General features: G+C 38.6%; 1 protein-coding gene across 14 annotated transcripts in view; it reads left to right on the forward strand.

Annotated features, from left to right (window-relative positions):
* Window positions 1–18692, forward strand: part of nrxn2a (neurexin 2a) — a 496353-nt gene that overhangs the window by 244346 nt on the left and 233315 nt on the right. For all 14 annotated transcript variants that reach the window (XM_057820438.1, XM_057820422.1, XM_057820428.1 and 11 more), the window contains 2 exons: window positions 13242–13361; window positions 13426–13807. In XM_057820438.1, coding sequence (XP_057676421.1) covers window positions 13242–13361; window positions 13426–13807 — 502 coding nt within the window. The remainder of the gene's footprint in view (window positions 1–13241; window positions 13362–13425; window positions 13808–18692) is intronic.

Here is an 18692-nt window from a genome sequence, read left to right on the forward strand (position 1 = left end):
TTAAAAGTAAAAAAAAAACAAAAAAACATGCAATTAGCAATTATTATTCGTAAATATATGGAAGTACGATGCTAGTCTGTCAATTAATGTACTGGCTGCCTTATGTAAACAGAACTTTTCTGGTGAAAATTCTTGTGAATAAATGCTTAAATCCCTGAATTCTTGATAGATATGGACTTAAAACTTCTTGGTTTAAAGCAAAAAAAATAAAATAAAAAAAACATTCAGTTAGCATTTATTTTATGTAATTATGTTGAAGTACGATGCTCGTCTCTTAGTCAATGTGGCGGCCGCCTTATGTAAACAGAGCTTTTCTGGTGAAAATTGTTGTGAATAAATGCTTAAATCCCTGAATTCTTTATAGATATGGATGTAAAACAGTTTTGATTCATGGTTTAAAGCAAAAAAAAAAAAACATTCAGTTAGCATTTATTTTATGTAATTATGTCGAAGTACGATGCTAGTCTCTTAGTCAATGTGGCGGCCGCCTTATGTAAATAGAGCTTTTCTGGTGAAAATTGTTGTGAAAAAATGCTTAAATCCCTGAATTCTTTATAGATATGGATGTAAAACAGTCTCGATTCATGGTTAAAAGCAAAAAAAAAAAAAAAAAGTGCAGTTAGCATGTATTTTAAGTAAATATGTCGAAGAATGATGCTAGTCTGTTAGACTATTTGGCGGCAGCCTTACAACAAAGAGCTTTTTACATTGAAAATTCTTGTGAAAAAACGAAAAATATAATAATAAACTTGAATCCTCAAAGAAATACCTCCTGAGACAATCCTTCCTGTTTGTATGCGGTACAGCTTTTGTACTTTTTCAATATAAATCTGGCATTGAATCACTGCATGTGTTGCTGCAACAGACTGCGAATAACTGAAGTGGATTGTTGGATTGCCCCCACTTGAAGGCGTGGTGCAGTGAAGGTCGAATCTGACCCGTCAATATTAATATAAAGTCTATGTGTACTGTATTTTGTTTAATGGTGAAGGATACACTGCCCTCTGGTGGCATCGGTGGGTCTGGTTGGACTGGCGTTCATTAATGCTTCCAAACAGGAGCACTCATACGCCTCACATAAAGAATAGCTGCGCTCTGGTTTGGCCCACATAAGGCTGTAAGTTGCTTCAGCTAATATATGTCTGTGTATGCATTTGTAATTAAGTCTAGAGCTACAGTTTGTGGTGTTACATGTGAGTAATTTGCTATGAGAATTGTAAATACGTTAGCATTTGTAGCATATAAACTAGCGGACTTTTGTGATGCAAATTTGGCTAATTTAATCTACTAAATTTACATATTGATCAGACTAGATGGACGGTTGTTTTGTGTCAAGTGTTTTATTGTTAAAATGTGTGTCGTTTTGAACATAAGTACATTTGTGTGGTACAGCTCTAGACATTGTCAAAAGTGAAGGAAGTAAAAAGCTTCACAAAGCACAATTGCTTTGTTTGCTGTCTGTCAAGCTGGACAACTTCACGTTTAGTGAGGACAGAAAAAGTCATGTTAATAAAGTATCGTGAAAAAAATAAGATACTGTGAGGTACAATTAAGTACTGTTTGTACGACTAAAAAAAAAGACTGGAGACAAAATGGCGGACGAGACTCCGGCGTCGTAAAGTCGAAATCGCTTAAGTCGAGTACGTCGTTACCTGGGGACTAAACCTAGCTAAACCTTCGCCTAGGGTGGGGGTCAGCAACCCGCAGCTCGAGAGCCGCAAGCGGCTCTTTCGCGCTGCCCTAGTGGCTCCGTGGAGTTTTTTCAAAAATGTTTGAAAATGGAAAAGATGGGGGAGGGAAATACATTTTATGTCCTAAGATGGTTTCTTTTGGAGGAAAAACATCACAAAAACATTCTTCTAATTCATTCATATTATAATGAAGTTAAACTTGAGGTGGCATCATACAACAGAGTAGTCATGTGGTCAGTCATTCTCTCGGCTTCACTGCAGAGAAAATAGACATTTACCGTATTTTCTGCACTATAAGGCGTGTCGGCGAATAAGGCGCACATTCAATGAATGGCCTAATTTAAATGTTTCCCTGTATAGGGCGCACTGCATTATAAGGCGTAGTTGTTGTAGTAGTAGTGGTTGGCGTTGCGTTATGCATCCCCAAGATGGGGCTGAGCTAAACGGAATGTTGTGCCATGATTAAGTACTATTGATCCATTTATAAGGCACATTGGAGTAAAAGGCGCACCTTCAATGAATGGTATGAAAGCGATATCAATAACTTCCTGCTCCTCAGAGCCGATACCGATATCGATAACCGATAATAAATATATAATTTTTTTAATGTATATCCTGAGTTTTTGAACACCTGGAGCTTAAAAAAAAAAAAAAAAAAAAACTAGTGGTGGATTCAACATAGATTTTCCTTTGATCTCACTAGATTTTTCATAATGACATGAAAAAACAGTGTGTTTCACTTCTGTACTGCCTGATAGCCAGCAAAGAATGAATGCACTTCATTAAACCACAAAGCTTGGTCTTTTCTGGCTTTTATGGGAAGACACTCGTCTTAATATTGTGAAAGTACAACAGAAAAATACACATATTCAGTACTCAATATTCAACAAACTGCACAATACACTTATATACACAACTATTACATGTATAGCATAGCACACTAGCTTGAGATACTAAAGCATTGGCTGGCTTCTATAACACAACAACTTATAAAGTTCTGTACATATGACCCTTCACCACAGAAGTAAACATATATTGGACATCCATATGTTATAGTAAACATAAAATACTTACATATATTTCCATGGCGGAAACGTAACAGAAAGCATTCCCGATTGTCAATGCAACCGCTAGACACCGCAATGTGTAAGTGACTGAACCAAACTACTGTAACAAAAAATAGATGCAGCAAATTATTCTGACCAGCTGGTGGCAGCAATGCCCTGCAAATGGTCAACTGATTTCCCGTACAAGTGTGTAAACTGTAAAGCCAGCACAGTACATATTATCGGTCCTATTATAAATGTTATTGGATTTATCGGGATGATGTCATAATTCCTATTATCGGACCGATAATTATCGTGCACCAGTAATGAATGGCCTAGTTTCAATCAGTTTTTATGGGCGCACTGCGTTATAAGACGCAGTAGTAGTAGTAGTGGTTGGTGTTGCATTATGCATCCACAAGATGGAGCCGAACTAAGCGGAATGTCGTGCCATGATCAACTTATATTTATATTTAAGGCACATCGGATTATAAAGCACACTGTCAGATTTTGAGAAAATTGAAGGCTTTCAGGTGTGCCTATAGTGCAGAAAATACGGGAATCGTGATGGCTGTATTTCTTAGCCAATTTTGTCATTTTGATGGTAGACTAATATAGCTAATATAGATTAGGAGTGGGAACCTCTTGGTACCTCACGGTGATACAAAGCTCACAATAACGATGATCTGACGATATGGCGATACAACGATTATCGATACATTTGTAGAATATCCTAGAATGATTTTCTGACCAACAACTAATAAACAGAAAAACAAGCTTCTGCTGTGAATTGGAATGAGTTTATCACGAGTAGACGTCCAATCCATTTGAAACATTGAACGTCGATGGCCGTCAATGATAGCCAATGCCAGGCAATTAGGTAATTTTGGGCCATTTAAGGTCATTTACCTGTTGATTTTCAGTTACTTCCTGTTGATTTTGGGGTATTTTATGGGTCACTTGCTGTTTATTTTGCGTTACAGAACAGGAAGTGACTTCGGAATCACCCAAATGAATAGGCTCAACTCAGAACTCAACAGGAAATGACCTGTAAATGCTGTAAAATGAACAGCAAGTGACCTGTAAATGCCCTGAAAACCCACAGTTTAAATGGATTGGGCGTCGTGCACCGTCAATGCACCCTTAGAGATAACTGAGACACTATTATGGTGGAAGATTTTTGTAGCAACTTGTTGGTTCCTTTTTATTTTATTATTTTTTAGATATTGACACCTTTTTAAAACAATATCTCGATTCTTGGCAGGAGCATATCGATAATCTTTTGGGATACAAAGTATCACCATATATCACCATTTCGATATTTTGTCACACTCCTAAAATAGATACATACAGCATGTGTTGCCTTCATTTAAAGGCTTTCAATTTTTTGCGGCTCCAGAAATATTTGTTTTTTGTTTTTGTTTTTGTTTTTTTGCTCCAATTTGGCTCTTTAAATATTTTGGGTTGCCCGGCCCTGGTTATAACTAAAGCTACACGATAATATCGGACGGCGATAATTATCGGCCGATAATGGCAATTATGACGTCACACAGATAATCCAGATAATAAAAAAATTCAACCGATAATGCAATCTGATAGTTATATACTTGATTTAGCCTCCAAATGTGCACAACCGAAGAATTCAGCATGCCGCCTCCTCAACCCCTCCCCTCTCTGAAGCCCCTGAGGGAGGAGGGGTTGAGGAGGCGGAGTTACACGACAAGAAATTGTTGAATATTATGGTGGCTGTTACTAAAAAAAAAAAACGACGCTCTCGCCATCTGCGAAACATGTACCGCAGAAGTTCCACGAGGCCGAAAGAAAGCGTCCTCATTCAAAACCACTAACCCAGCATCCATTTAAAACTGCATCACAAAGATTTTGAACGAATACGAGGCTGCTGCTAGCGGGAATGCTAAAGCTATTGTAAACACTAAGTTAAACTACGGGGCTTGTGACGATACAGAGTCGGGTAAATGTTTGGGAAAGCAGCCCAAGGCGGGTGGTAAACTCGCATCTAAGGCTAAACACCGGCACGACTGGAGACCGATAGTCAGCAAGTAGCTGTCTTCCGATGGAGCCCGCCACTCTGGCCGGTCCGGCAGAGCCCGGTTCTCCGGCTTCAGGACCTCCGGCGAACACCCCGGTTTCTCGAGCGTTCCCTCGCGGCGTGCGAGCAGAGCCAGGCCCCGAATACGCCGCGGCGAACCGGCCGGTGCGGGGGCGGATTATCCGGTACGAACGTAGCCGCCGCCGAGACAAGACACGATTTTTTTTTACCGAAATGACCCGAGAGCCAAAGCCCTGGATAAAAAAATAATGCAGTTTATACGACCACCATTCGTCATGAAAAACGTGCCAATCACATTTTCACCATGTACATTTGGAAAAGTGATTTCCAGTAAGCAAACTTATCATGACGGCAAAGTGGTTAGATGATAATTTAAACATGGAGAAAACGAAGTCAGCCAGTCAATAATGCATTCAGTATGTAAAATGACGAGCGGTCAGATGACTTTGTAACGCTGCCTTTATTTTATGCTTAACAAAACTCAGGCACAAAACAACACGCACGGAGATGCGAGCCCCAACTCCATCCAAATAGTACTGCCGTGTATCAGTTTAGCTGCTGTAAAGCAAATGTCGTGAGTGCCGCAAATGTAAACAAAGCGCTGCAGAATGGGTACATGATATCTCGCTCTTTTGAGTTAATCATTTTCACAGTGTGCAACAAAGCATGTAACATTAGCAATCACTTTTCAAATTAATTTAACATATTTGTCTGCTCAATTACAGTCACAGTAGATAATGAAAACATATTGGCACTTATTAACACTTTTCAATTTAAATATGCACATTCCTGTTGTAATGAAATCACAATAATATTCTGTAGCCACAAATATTATTCAAAATCTTTTCTTCTTCCAAGTTTTTTTTTAGGATTAAGTATAATAATGTATTGCTTAAAATAAGGCTGTTAAGAATATTTTCAGCTAGCTATTTTTCTTCCAAGAAATCTGAGAGAAATACACTTGAAGCGCTGGCAGATAATTTCACTTATTTCCAATAGATTTACACTTAAAACTGACTAGTTTTAAGGAGGTGTGTTTTGCAGTGTATTAATGTTATATATGTTAGGAATGGCTTACTTTTAAAGGCATTTTTGTGCAACTTAGGTATTTACTCTGTAAGTAATTGTTGCCAAAAGTTTACCATTACACAATGTCAGACAATCTGTCATTATTTAGATGTTGGAATTAGGGCTGGGCGATATGGCCTTAAGTACGTATCATGATAAATTGAGCAGATTTACCTCGATGACGATAAATTCGCCCAAGCAAACTGTTATATAATTTGAAAATTTGAATCAATGCATGGAATACAAATTAACAGTTTCTCGTTAAATGTATTTACCAGCTTTCAATTTAAAAGTTGCACATGCAGTCTAAACATTAAGTATTAAAAAAAAAATCTTGTAAACAATAAGAATTCTTGTGTGAACATTTATAACAGCTTGTATGACTTGAAAAATATCATCACTTGAATTTCATTAAATTCATTCCGCATTGTTATACACTAGATAGTGGCATGCGTTTAGATATTTAGAATAGATACAAATACGACACATCCACCCGCCCCCCCAGAAATTATACTTAATTAAAAATAAAATGTTTCACAAACCTTTCCTTTCTTTTATTCGGCTCAGTTATTTGCATCTTATGATTTTAGAAATCCTTACAGTATGCAATAAATAATATTCCTGTTCCCAAGCACTGTGCTTACTGTACTGTAATTTTTACAAAAAATAAGCAATACATAGTTACTCCCCGTCATCTAGGACGAGCCACTTACAAGACGAGCACTGTCGTGTATTACAAATACTGCTTTGAACACATCTTCACAGACAAAAGCAATGACACAGGCTTAAGGAGGTCAACTTTAATTGTGTAAAACTGTAAATCACACTTAATGACGACACGATCTCCTGGTTGAAATAGACGACATCCACTTAATTCTATTGAAGATATGTAATGCTGAGGCAATTTGTCAACTTTACTTTTAAAAAGAAACGTGCACTGTTTATCCAGTAGATGGGGCTCTTGCAGTGTGTCAAACAGTGATTCAATTTAGGGCAATTGTCTTAAAAGTGGTTCATTGTTTCAGAAAGCCTCGGTTTTTCCATCCCTATCTGGGACCCGTCAAGAGTTTACTTAATGTCGGGTGAAAGTTTGGCGAAGCTAACTTAAGCCGACTTCATCCCGTTTACTTGTAGCGTTAGCCGCTAGCGTTAGCAGCTAGCGTTAGCCTACCGGGCTTCTGTTTGATTGGCTTCCTGAAAACCATGTGACTCCAAACGTAAGCGCACTGTCTGCTTTCTTAAAGGGGAATGAACATAGCCGAACAACACAGAGTCAAAGCGGGATGAAAAGACTATATTTTCTTCTTTAATTAAATTACCGAATTTACCGACATGGTCAAAATTACGTCGGTCATCGTGAAGAATTTCGGTAACAGTAAATTTTCGGTTTACCGCCCTGCTCTAGTTGGAATTGACGACTTGTTCATATTTTATGTTGAAAAAAAGAGCAATAAATTATATTTTTGCGCAGTAATATTTTGTTTTGAGTATACTTTAAAATTTTACATAAATCTTTTAATAGAATTATTGGCTTGACATTATCGGTTATCGGTTGGAATGAGGAGGAAATTATCGGTATCGGTTGAAAAATGTATTATCGTGCATCACTAGTTATAACTGCATTAATGTTATTTCATAAAAGACCTTACTGGCTGCCATTTAGAATAACTGAAGTCCAATCCATTGTTACTGTGAGAGTCTTACTATTTATTTTAATTAAATATAGGTGAGTTTTGTACATGCATGTATAGAGCTGGAGACTATAGGTGAAAATTGTAGTCAAAACGAGCAGAAATAGGGAGAGGGTTGATTTGTGTGTTTGGAAGCCTCAGCCAATTATATACTCCTCTACTCCAGCAGGTGGCACTGTACCAACATGTACCAAAAAATACCCTGTGCCCTTATCTGATTTCAATTTGCATGTGGGCCACTGCAATTTATCACCAAATGAGCTTATTAACTCTGCAGATGTATTGATGGATGGCTGTCTCGTGGAAGAATTTGATGAGAGGGGAAATTAGAGGCAAATGTAAATCATGCAATTAGCTGCTTAAATTATTTAGAAGATATCATTTAGAGGGAATTATAGTTTACACCAACTTGATTACAGAATGAAAACTTCACATCCCTGACGCGGAGATCCAGTTTGTTTTTGTAGGGATGTTTGAGGCACAGTCCATCCGCCCGTCTCATCCTCACAGGCCAATCACAACAAGAGCCAAAAGAGAGCACAATTAGCAGATTTGTATCAGAGAGGTTGGTTGTACAGAAATTACATAATCGGCATACTTTGATTCCTATATGCGTCCCGCTTTAAAATCTGCGCCACCTTCTTAATGTTGACCTACTAAAATTTTGCGCTATCTTTGAAGCTATCTGTTTCTATAATCCAATTTGAATACAAGTGGAGATCAAAACAGTATTTGTCTTTACTGCTCTTATGTGCCTGTGTAAAGCAGAAGAAAGTGCCAGTAATAAAGCGAGTTTATTTATCGCGACATGTCAAAAGAATATTTTTACAACGACTACAAAATGCAAAAAATATCACGTTAAGAAGCTAAAAATGCTCCCTATTATCACCACTCAGTCGTCACTTTCTCTAACAAAAGCAATGGTGCTTTTAAGCTGGGAGATTCCGCCAATGAATGTTTTAGTATTTGTGATACGCATCATTCAACTGCTACTATAGGGGGATGAAGCTTTAATGTCATCGATCCACGTACAGTCGATACTGTTCAGAGTGGAGGTGATGCATGTGTAGTTTTGTAAAGATAAAACGATAGGCAGCAATGGGCCCAAATTTCGCCGGTCACACTTTTGTCTCCCTGGGGATGAATCAGCAAGGTGTGCGGAAACCACTTGATGTTTTCTCATTTATTGTCCTCTGTGCGTCCCCTGTAATTGTGCACCCAGAGCTCAATTAGAGAGACAAACCCCTCAAGGCGCAGTCAAGCTTAGGCATGGCCAATTAGTTTCCCAAGCGATGTCAGAACTCCTTTGAACTGCCGTGTCGGCCTGTTGCGCTGCCGCTGATTTAGGATGACGGTGCTGCAGTGGAAAGCTTCTGCGCTGTGACCTATTTTGAAAGCCAAAGGTTTGGCTGTTCTTACAGATTTGGTCTATTGTCTCCCAAGTAGAGGTTTTGGGAGAATAACACTCAATAGGGTGCAGAAAATAATCATTCTAAAATGTTAATAATATTAATAATAACAGTAAAATGATTTTGTTTCTCAGTATTTTAATCTTATTCATTGATTGCGATAGATGTCCAAACCTACGATGGCGGATTAGGGCCAAATAAAGGAGAAGAATACAGACAAAAATAAGGATTACGAGATTAAAGTCGTACTGGAACTACGAGGGGGAAAAAAATCATATTATTACTAGGGCTGTCAGACAATTAAAATTTTTAATCGAGTTAATCACAGCTTAAAAATTAATTAATCGTAATTAATCGCAATTCAAACCTATATGTAAAATATGCCATATTTTTCTGTAAATTATTGTTGGAATGGAAAAATAAGACACAAGATGGATATATACATTCAACGTACTGTACATAATTACTGTATTTGTTTATTATAACAATAAATCAACAAGATGGCATTAACATTATTAACATTCTGTTAAAGCGATGCATGGATAGAAAGACTTGTAGTTCTAAATGTTGGTACAAGTTATATAAATTGGGCGTGAAAGTGCCACAAACTAAAAGCATGAATTCCAATATAAAAAAGTCAATAAAACAATTGAACACACATTGCCAAAGGCAGAACGCGAACTTGGCCATAGCAATTAAGAGTTATTCAGATAACTATAGCATAAAGAACATGCTAACAAGTTTACCAAACCATCAGTGTCACTCCAAAACACCAAAATAACATTTGAAATGATATCATAATCTGTTGATAATTTCACACATAAGTCGCTCTTGAGTATAAGTCGCACCCCCAGCCAAACTATGAAAAAAAAAAAAGCGACTTATAGTCCGAAAAATACGGTACATATCTTGCCGCTACGACGTAGCTTGGAGCTACGACGAAATGTTGGTAACCTATACATCATTCTATTGATAATATTTGATGTAGATGAGACAAAATATGAAGGATTTCCTTTTCCATATTTGTAAAACCGATTGTAAAACACAAGATGCTTTCAAATTGTGGATTATAACAGAGGCGAAGCGCTATGTAAAGTAGCATCATTATTCATCTGCATTAGCCCAACGAAATAATACATTTTTTCTCTTAGTAATAGTACGAGAAAAAAAGTCGAACTGTTACTACAAGAAAAAAGGCGTACTATTACGTAGCGGTAATGTAGTTTTTTAATCATTATTATTATTTTTTTTTTTTTAATTTATAAGCGACCAACACTTCGTCGTAGCTTCCAGCTACGTAGTAGCTTTATGACGTAAGTGACATAATAGCGAATTGGAATAATGTTGTGCACTTCCTGATTCTATATTTTAGACTCAACTTTATTATAAAGGAAATCATTTATCTTTTGGTTCATCTACATCAAATAATAATCAATAGATGGCTTTATATTGATGCTTCATCATAGCTCCCAGCTAAGGCACATGTACGTAAAGTGCGTAGCAGTTTACCCTATGTAGTAATACTTTTTTTCTTGTAGTCCTTTTTTTCCCTTCTTCTCCTTTTTTTGGCCCTAATCCTCAGATTGGACGTCCAGCGCTGTCAATGGTAGCCAATGACTTAAACTCCAGATGTATTGAACTTAGAAACTAAAATCAGTGGTACCTCTACATACGAATTTTATTCATTACAGGACCTGATTTGAAAGTCAAAATGATTATATGTCCAGCGGGATATTCCCATAAGAATACATTACAATTTGATTATTCAGGGTGTACCCTGCCTACTGCCCATAGTTAGCTGGGATAGGTTCCAGCACCTCCGCGACCCTCGTGAGGATAAGCGGCATGGAAAATGAATGAATGAATGAATAATTCGTTCCACATCCCAAAAACCACGCTAAATCCTTACTAAATACTGCTGGTACAATTAGAAATAGCAATGACACAGAGCAAAACAAAAAATGATGAATAAAAATCGGAATAATATAAAAATAATAATAAAGTAACAAATCTCGTTCTAATGTACGGTTGTGTTTTGCATGCTGTTCCTGAACGCACCATGAGACTGACGAGAGCGCGAGAGCGGGAAGTTTTTACTGTTTTCATGTTGATGTTAACGTCAGCTACAGCGGACAGTTATCATGTTGTGTTGCACAAGTTCTGAAATAAATGATAAAAACCTGACAAAGCTAGCGACTTCTTTGCTGATGTTACAATAATAATAATTAGAACTACAAAGGTGTTTTTATTGTCATCTTAGAGGGACTAGCATCGTACAAAAATCAAATATAACATTGAAAAAAAGTATTTTAAAAAATATTGACAATAAACTAGTTCAGTTCAATTTTTTCAGGCATGCTACTCAGTTTCCTCTTGAACAGGACACAGACCTACGTCAGTCACAACGTCACACAGCCCACTCTTCTGCCGTTTCTCACTCGCCGAGACGCCGACTCATCCGAAGAAAACAATGACAAATCCGCCTCATCTTCTTCCCCCCGTGAAATAATGCATTACCATTCGTTTTCGATTCATTCCGAACATTTCAAAGTTGCTCGCTCAAGCCAGCCGGTCGTCGCTCGCAACCTCGCCTCCTTCTCCTTCGGTGGCGCCTCGCTCGGCCATTTGTTAAAAATGTTCACATTACGGCCGTCCTTCTTGACCTCCTAATGGCTCCTGGGATATGTAGACTTTCGTGGTGCTTTCGATTTTGAAGAAATGATCGAAATATGGACATAAACACATTCTCTATGCAACGTTTTAATGCTTATTTATGAGGGCAATAAAACTATAAATCTCAAATGATATTGTCCCCCATTTTACTTGGTTGATTGACTTCAAGTAAAAACGAGCGTGGACCTCAACTTCCGCACTTTCAAATAAGACCAACCAGTAGAGGCGTGCAAAATTTCCGATTCTTAGATTATTTGCAATTCGGCCGTGGAAGATTCGAGAACGATTCACAAACATCCAAATTTCGATTATTGAATTATACCAGGTAAAGCGGAAATAAAACGCAGTCAGCGCGGTCTTCGGGACGCAATGAGGAACGGACCGAGAGGAAATATCATGTGCAGCTAATGCCGCTAGGTAAAAACAAAACAATAATACCTGACTGCGGCCGTCAGCCGCTACAAACAGCGCCCAGTTGCTAGTTGCTACAAACATACGGCAATATGTAGATATCACATATATCTAGACTAGATGTGATGTGACAGACTTTCTCGCGCGAGTAAAGAGGCGCCATCTTAAAGCAGTAGACTTCTCTAGAAGGCTCGGTTGTAGAGAACCTAATTACTTTTTATCTAAAATACCCCTAAATCGGCAAACTCTTGACTTGAATCTATCTTTAAATGATGAAACAGTTTTAAAACTTTTACATGTCGAAAGTAGACATGAGGGAAATTTTGGAATAACGGGCGCAAATTTAACAACTTTAACGGTTGATTCACAACATTAAATCAATTGAATGTAGTTTAAAGCTGCTGATACAGAATAGGGACTTGAGTATTTTATTTACTGTTTTAACCGGTAACTTCATACTAAAATGGTAGTTTGGTTTATTTAGCCTGAGACGATTTTTGAACAAATTTGGAACAAATATACAAAACATAAAAAAAAAATAATAATAAAAAAATGGGGGGAGGGGGGCATCAATAATCAATTTATAATTGAATCGGAGTCTCTGAATCGTAATCGAATCGTTAGGTGCCCAAAGATTCCCACTTCTACCAACCAGCGGCACGTGAGTGACGCAATTACAGCATGGCGGGGCTTCAGAGATGATTTGCGTAAAAATGTCGCCGCCGTCACGTTCGGTGTTAAAACTGTTTGGCGAGAATCAACATTTAACGTGTACACAGTATATCTTTCATGAAAAGTCCCTCTGATCATTTAGAACTCCCTAAAACTCAAAAATGGCATATCAATATAATGTATTTAGTATTCAAAACAGAAACTTCATTACATATGCCACCTCTCCAAACAGCTGAGCGGAAATTGGCTTTTTACTTCATGAGTAATTGTACTTGTAGCTCTTATCTTACACCTGCGCTTGTCAGAAGTTCAACAAAAAGATTAGTTTGCTCCCATTTTGCTTTCACACCTTTGAACCTAAGTTGAGTACAAATTACTGGTTGCGAAAGTTAAATGTGACTGAATGCACGCCACCTGAGCGGCGTTGTTCACTTTGAGAGCATAGTTTGATGAGAGAGGACATTGGGCTCATTGGGCGTAATTGTCACTTGACGCTCTCCACTTCTCAGGCAAAGGACCCGAAGTACTCCTGCTGGGTGACAAGCTGAATGACAATGAGTGGCACGCCGTTAAGGTGGCTCGGCGGGGAAAACATTTGCAGCTCTCTGTGGACAATGTCACCGCCGAAGGTAATTCAGATGATGCAAATGAATGCGTACGTTTACATGATACATGCACCGTCGCCTTCTTCAGGCTTCATGAGCGGTGCTCACACCCGCTTGGAGTTCAACAACATCGAGACAGGCATCATGACAGAGCGCCGATTCACTTCGGTCATTCCTTCCAACTTCATCGGCCACCTGCAGGCCCTCTCTTTCAACGGCATGCTATACCTGGACCAGTGCAAGAACGGAGACATCTCCTACTGCGAGCTGAACGCACGCTTCGGCATGAGGCACATCGTGGCCAATCCTGTGACCTTCATGACCCAGGCCAGCTATTTGGCCTTCTCCACCTTGCAAGCCTACGCCTCCATGCACCTGTTCTTCCAGTTCAAGACCACCAGTCCTGACGGCCTCATACTGTACAATTCTGGAGATGGGAGTGACTTCATTGTGGTGGAACTGGTTAAAGGGTAAGTTTGACTGTATGCAATTAGCTCAGTGCTTCTCAATTATTTTCTGTTTATACAGTGGGGCAAATAAGTATTTAGTCAACCACCAATTGTGCAAGTTCTCCTACTTGAAAAGATTAGAGAGGCATGTAATTGTCAACATTAGTAAACCTCAACCATGAGAGACAGAATGTGGAAAAAAACAGAAAATCACATTGTTTGATTTTTAAAGAATTTATTTCGAAATTAGAGTGGAAAGTATGTATTTGGTCACCTACAAACGAGCAAGATTTCTGTCTGTCAAAGAGGTCTTCTTCTAACGAGGTTTAACGAGGCTCCACTCGTTACCTGTATTAATGGCACCTGTTTTAACTCATTATCGGTATAAGCGACACCTGTCCACATCTCAGTCAGTCACACTCAAAACTCCACTATGGCCAAAACCAAAGAGCTGTCGAAGGACACCAGAGACAAAATTGTAGACTGAATCTGCAATAGGTAAAATGCTTGGTGTAAAAAAAATCAACTGTGGGAGCAATTATTAGAAAATGGAAGACATACAAGACCACTGATAATCTCCCTTGATCTGGGGCTCCATGCAAGATCTCTCCCCGTGGCGTCAAAATGATAACAAGAACGTTGAGCAAAAATCCCAGAACCACACAGGGGAACCTAGTGAATGACCTACAGAGAGCTGGGACCACAGTAACAAAGGCTACTATCAGTAACACAATGTGCCGCCAGGGACTCAAATCCTGCACGGCCAGACGTGTACCCCTGCTGAAGAAAGTACACGTCCAGGGTTCGCGAGAGAGCATTTGGATGATCCAGAAGAGGACTGGGAGAATGTGTTATGGTCAGATGAGACCAAAATAGAACTTTTTGGTAGAAACACAGGTTCTCGTGTTTGGAGGACAAAGAATACTGAATTGCATCCGAAGAGCACCATACCCACTGTGAATAATGGGGGTGGAAACATCATGCTTTGGGGCTGTTTTTCTGTAAAGGAACCAGGACCTGATCTGATCTGTGTAAAGGAAAGAATGAATGGGGCCATGTATTGAGAGATTTTGAGTGAAAATCTCCTTCTATCAGCAAGGGCCTTGAAGATGAGACGTGGCAGGGTCTTTCAGCATGACATTGATCCCAAACACACAGCCAGGGCAACAAAGGAGTGGCTTCGTAAGAAGTATTTCAAGGTCCTGGAGTGGCCTAGCCAGTCTCCAGATCTCAACCCCATGAAAAATCTGTGGAGGGAGTTGAAAGTCCGTGTTGCCTAACGACAGCCCCAAAACAACACTGCTCTAGAGAAGATCTGCATGGAGGAATGGGCCAAAATACCAGCAACAGTGTGTGAAAATCTTGTGAAGAGTTACCGAAAACGTTTGGCCTCCATTATTGCTAACAAAGGGTACATAACAAAGTATTGGGATGAACTTTTGGTATTGACCAAATACCTATCTTCCACCATGATTTGCAAATGAATTCTTTAAAAATCAAACAATGTGATGTTCTTGGTTTTTTTTTTCTACATTCTGTCTCTCATGGTTGAGGTTTACCCATGTGGACAATTACAGGCCTCTCTAATATTTTCAAGTCGGAGAACTTGCACAATTGGCGCTTGACTAAATACTTATTTGCCCCACTGTATATATTTTATTGTAATTTACTAATGAAAAAACAGAAATTGAGCTTTTTTGGAAAGCATACATTTCAGAATAACTTTGACTTTAACACAGCTATTTTTTCTTTAGTTACATCCCAAACATATGAATTATGTTTTCCTTTTACAAAATAACATAAACAAAAAGACAAATAGTGCTTTTGATAGCAAAGTAACAATTTATTTACACATGACTGAGAGATGACGCTGTCAGCCGACGTGACAGCCGGGTAAACTTTTCCCTCATCGCCGCCTTTCTCATAAAGATGGATTTTTTTTGTCTCTGTGGGATCTGCTCTGCAAGCAGCACGGACTCAACGGGCGTCCTCTATGTTGTTCTCCATTGGGTCATCTTCCGCCGGCACCCCGGCCGTGCGGCACAGCCTTTCGTTTCCGTTGAATCGGGTTGCGAGTCTTACCAAATGCGCTACTGCCCTCCAGTGGCCAGTTTTATTGCTTTAAAATGGATTTTCAGCCTTGTGCTTTGGAGCTAAATTGAATCAGAACCCAGAGATGTCTCTTGTTAAAAAAAAAATTTAAAAAAACGTAAAAGACGTGTAAATACGTCTTTGGAACACTGAAACAATTAAAAATAGAACCTATTTATACGTTTTGGGAAGCAAATGAGTTAAGTTTTTGTGTGGCACCAGTGATTAATACATTTTATATATTTAGACCTATATGTGTGGGTATTTTTGCTTCATCAGCAATTATCACATTACTCATCATGTGTGTAACACAGTAGTACTGGCTGGCAACCATTTTAGGGTGTAACCTGCCTCCTGCGCATTGTTAGCTGTAATAGGTTCTAGCACCCCCGCAAATGAATGAATAATACAGCAACTCCCCCACCAAAATTAATTTGCTTGAATTAAAACTATGTGAAGATGCGACTATTTTGACAGTTTATCACAATAAAAGTTCTGAATTTTTTTTTTTAACCTTCAATTCACCAGGTTGGTCTCACTGAGATAGAACGACAATTTTTCCAATGGAGACCTGAAAAAAACCATAGAGTAACAAAAGTAATAGAATGACACTTTAACCAGCTGAGTCATATCTAGAAATCAATCGTTCAAACCACTGGGCTAAAACATCAACATTCTGTCTGAAATGCTTCCATCTCTTTTATTTTATTTTACCAGCACATACCATAGTTTGGGGAAGCAAAAAGTAAGTTTTTCCAGGGTGGATGCACTTGTGTCGCTCTTCCAAAAACGAGCACTTCAGAATGTGTTTGGCCTTCACCTTGAAACGGTCACAAGCGTCTGGTCACCTAAGTGGGGGGGAAACTAAGGGAATGGGCATGAAGGCGCGTATTCGTTTTGAGTTTCAATAAGAAGCAGTCAGGTATGCTTTCCCACTGGTAAACACACAAAAACATTCTCCGGGAAGCAATTAGTTCCTCTAAAGTCTCGCTTGGCACCACAGCTTGCTCCTTCAGAGAAAAATAAAGTCTTTAGAACATGTTATTGGCAGTTTTCAGGTGGCTGCCTTTTTTTCCCTGTGTAATGGAGCCACTTGCTATTCGTAACTCGCACCATCTCTCATCAAATGCTAATGAATATATTTCATGATCACTTTTCATTCAAGACAGAAAAGAAATACAGTCAAAATATTGGATTGCAAATGTTATTATTTATCAAGTACACTTCGTATGAAGAGATTTAGTGAGGATGCAATTATAGTTGTCTGATATTATCGGAAGCTCACAATATTGGCCAATAAATGCAATTTAAAATGATATCGGATAATATCGACATTGATTTTTCATAATTGGTTTCGGGCCAATGTGTATATTACATTCAAAGTGAATGTAGAAGCTTTCTGCCTTTGTATAAGGGCTGATCACAGTTTAGTACAGCAGTTATGCTTGTAGACCGATAAATGTCTCCAAAGCAAGATGCTTGGGATTTGTTATGTGAGCAAACCATTTGTTTTCATAGTGCAAAACTTCAATGAACAATAAATGATTGAAAAATAATGAATTGTAAACTTACATATATAACTACTGCGTTACCAGAAAGAAATAGTCACTAAGAAAAGTAATAAAATACCAAAAATAAGTGCAAAAGCGCAGCAAACTGCATCTTGGGAATTGTCATTGCATTGGCATGTCCTATGATTGCCTATATTTGTAATGCTTTGTAAGCCTCCTAGTGGCTCTTTAGTAGGGGTGTAACGGTACACAAAAATCTCGGTTCGGTACGTACCTTGGTTTTGAGGTCACGGTCCGGTTCATTTTCGGTCCAGTAAGAAAACAAAATGCAAAATATAAATGTGCTAGTTCTTTATGACACACCTTTGCTCTTTCAACAATAGGAACATTAGCCTATACAAAGCTAGAATTCTGCTCAAAAAGTAGCGGGTATTTAAAGATAATCCAAAAACAATTTGCCTTTCAGACCCCGCGTATTGGTCAGCTATCTTTCTGAAAGAAAGAAAAAAAGAAGTCCTGTGCTAAAGAGAAAAGCAATCCCAATGACAAAGATTTTAACATGTATTTTACAAATGAAATGCCTCAATGAATCTTTTTTTTCCTTAGGAACGGTTTTCAAAAGCTTTATTGGTGGATTTTCTCAAGTTAACGCGCCACACAGAAATTAATAAATTTAATTGTGTATGCAGGATCTGTGTATTATTCTTATTAATTACAGGTGTTTTAGCTCATTTCAATTTTTTTTTTTTAATGGGCTATTACTTATTTTATTATGTGTTTATAGTTTACAACTGTAATGTAGTATTCATTTATATTGCATATTTTATGTTGTATAACTTTAGTTCCTATGTGAATATTAGTTCCTATTTGTTTTGTTGTGGTAGGAGGGTTTTGTATTGAACACAGGGCCGTGTTGGTTATTATCATAGCAGAGAAGACAGCAGTAATTCAACAAAGACAAGTCAACTGTGCCCCGATCTCCCACTCAAGAGATCTGATGGACTCAAAAAGTGGGTTACGATTGCATATTAGTTTGAAAATCGACCGGATCCACCGTATTTTTACACGAGTGACATCCGGTCTCCCCGATCCTAGCTACCGGTAGTTGTATTGACGCAGGAGGGTCGTGTCTCGCGTGAAATAATAAACTCTGCCGTTCTTTTCGTGTGCGTCGTGTTCAGCTGCTTCTGGGACGCGTCTAACACGCGGCCGCACTGCGACTGGTGTGCATTGGCTGATTGATTTTGACGTCCCATTTCACTGCGTTTTTCGCGGTGGCCACGTTGGCCGTTGACGTTTCTGGG

This window comes from Corythoichthys intestinalis, chromosome 18 (assembly GCF_030265065.1).
Source record: "Corythoichthys intestinalis isolate RoL2023-P3 chromosome 18, ASM3026506v1, whole genome shotgun sequence".
NCBI classification, from domain to species: domain Eukaryota; kingdom Metazoa; phylum Chordata; class Actinopteri; order Syngnathiformes; family Syngnathidae; genus Corythoichthys; species Corythoichthys intestinalis.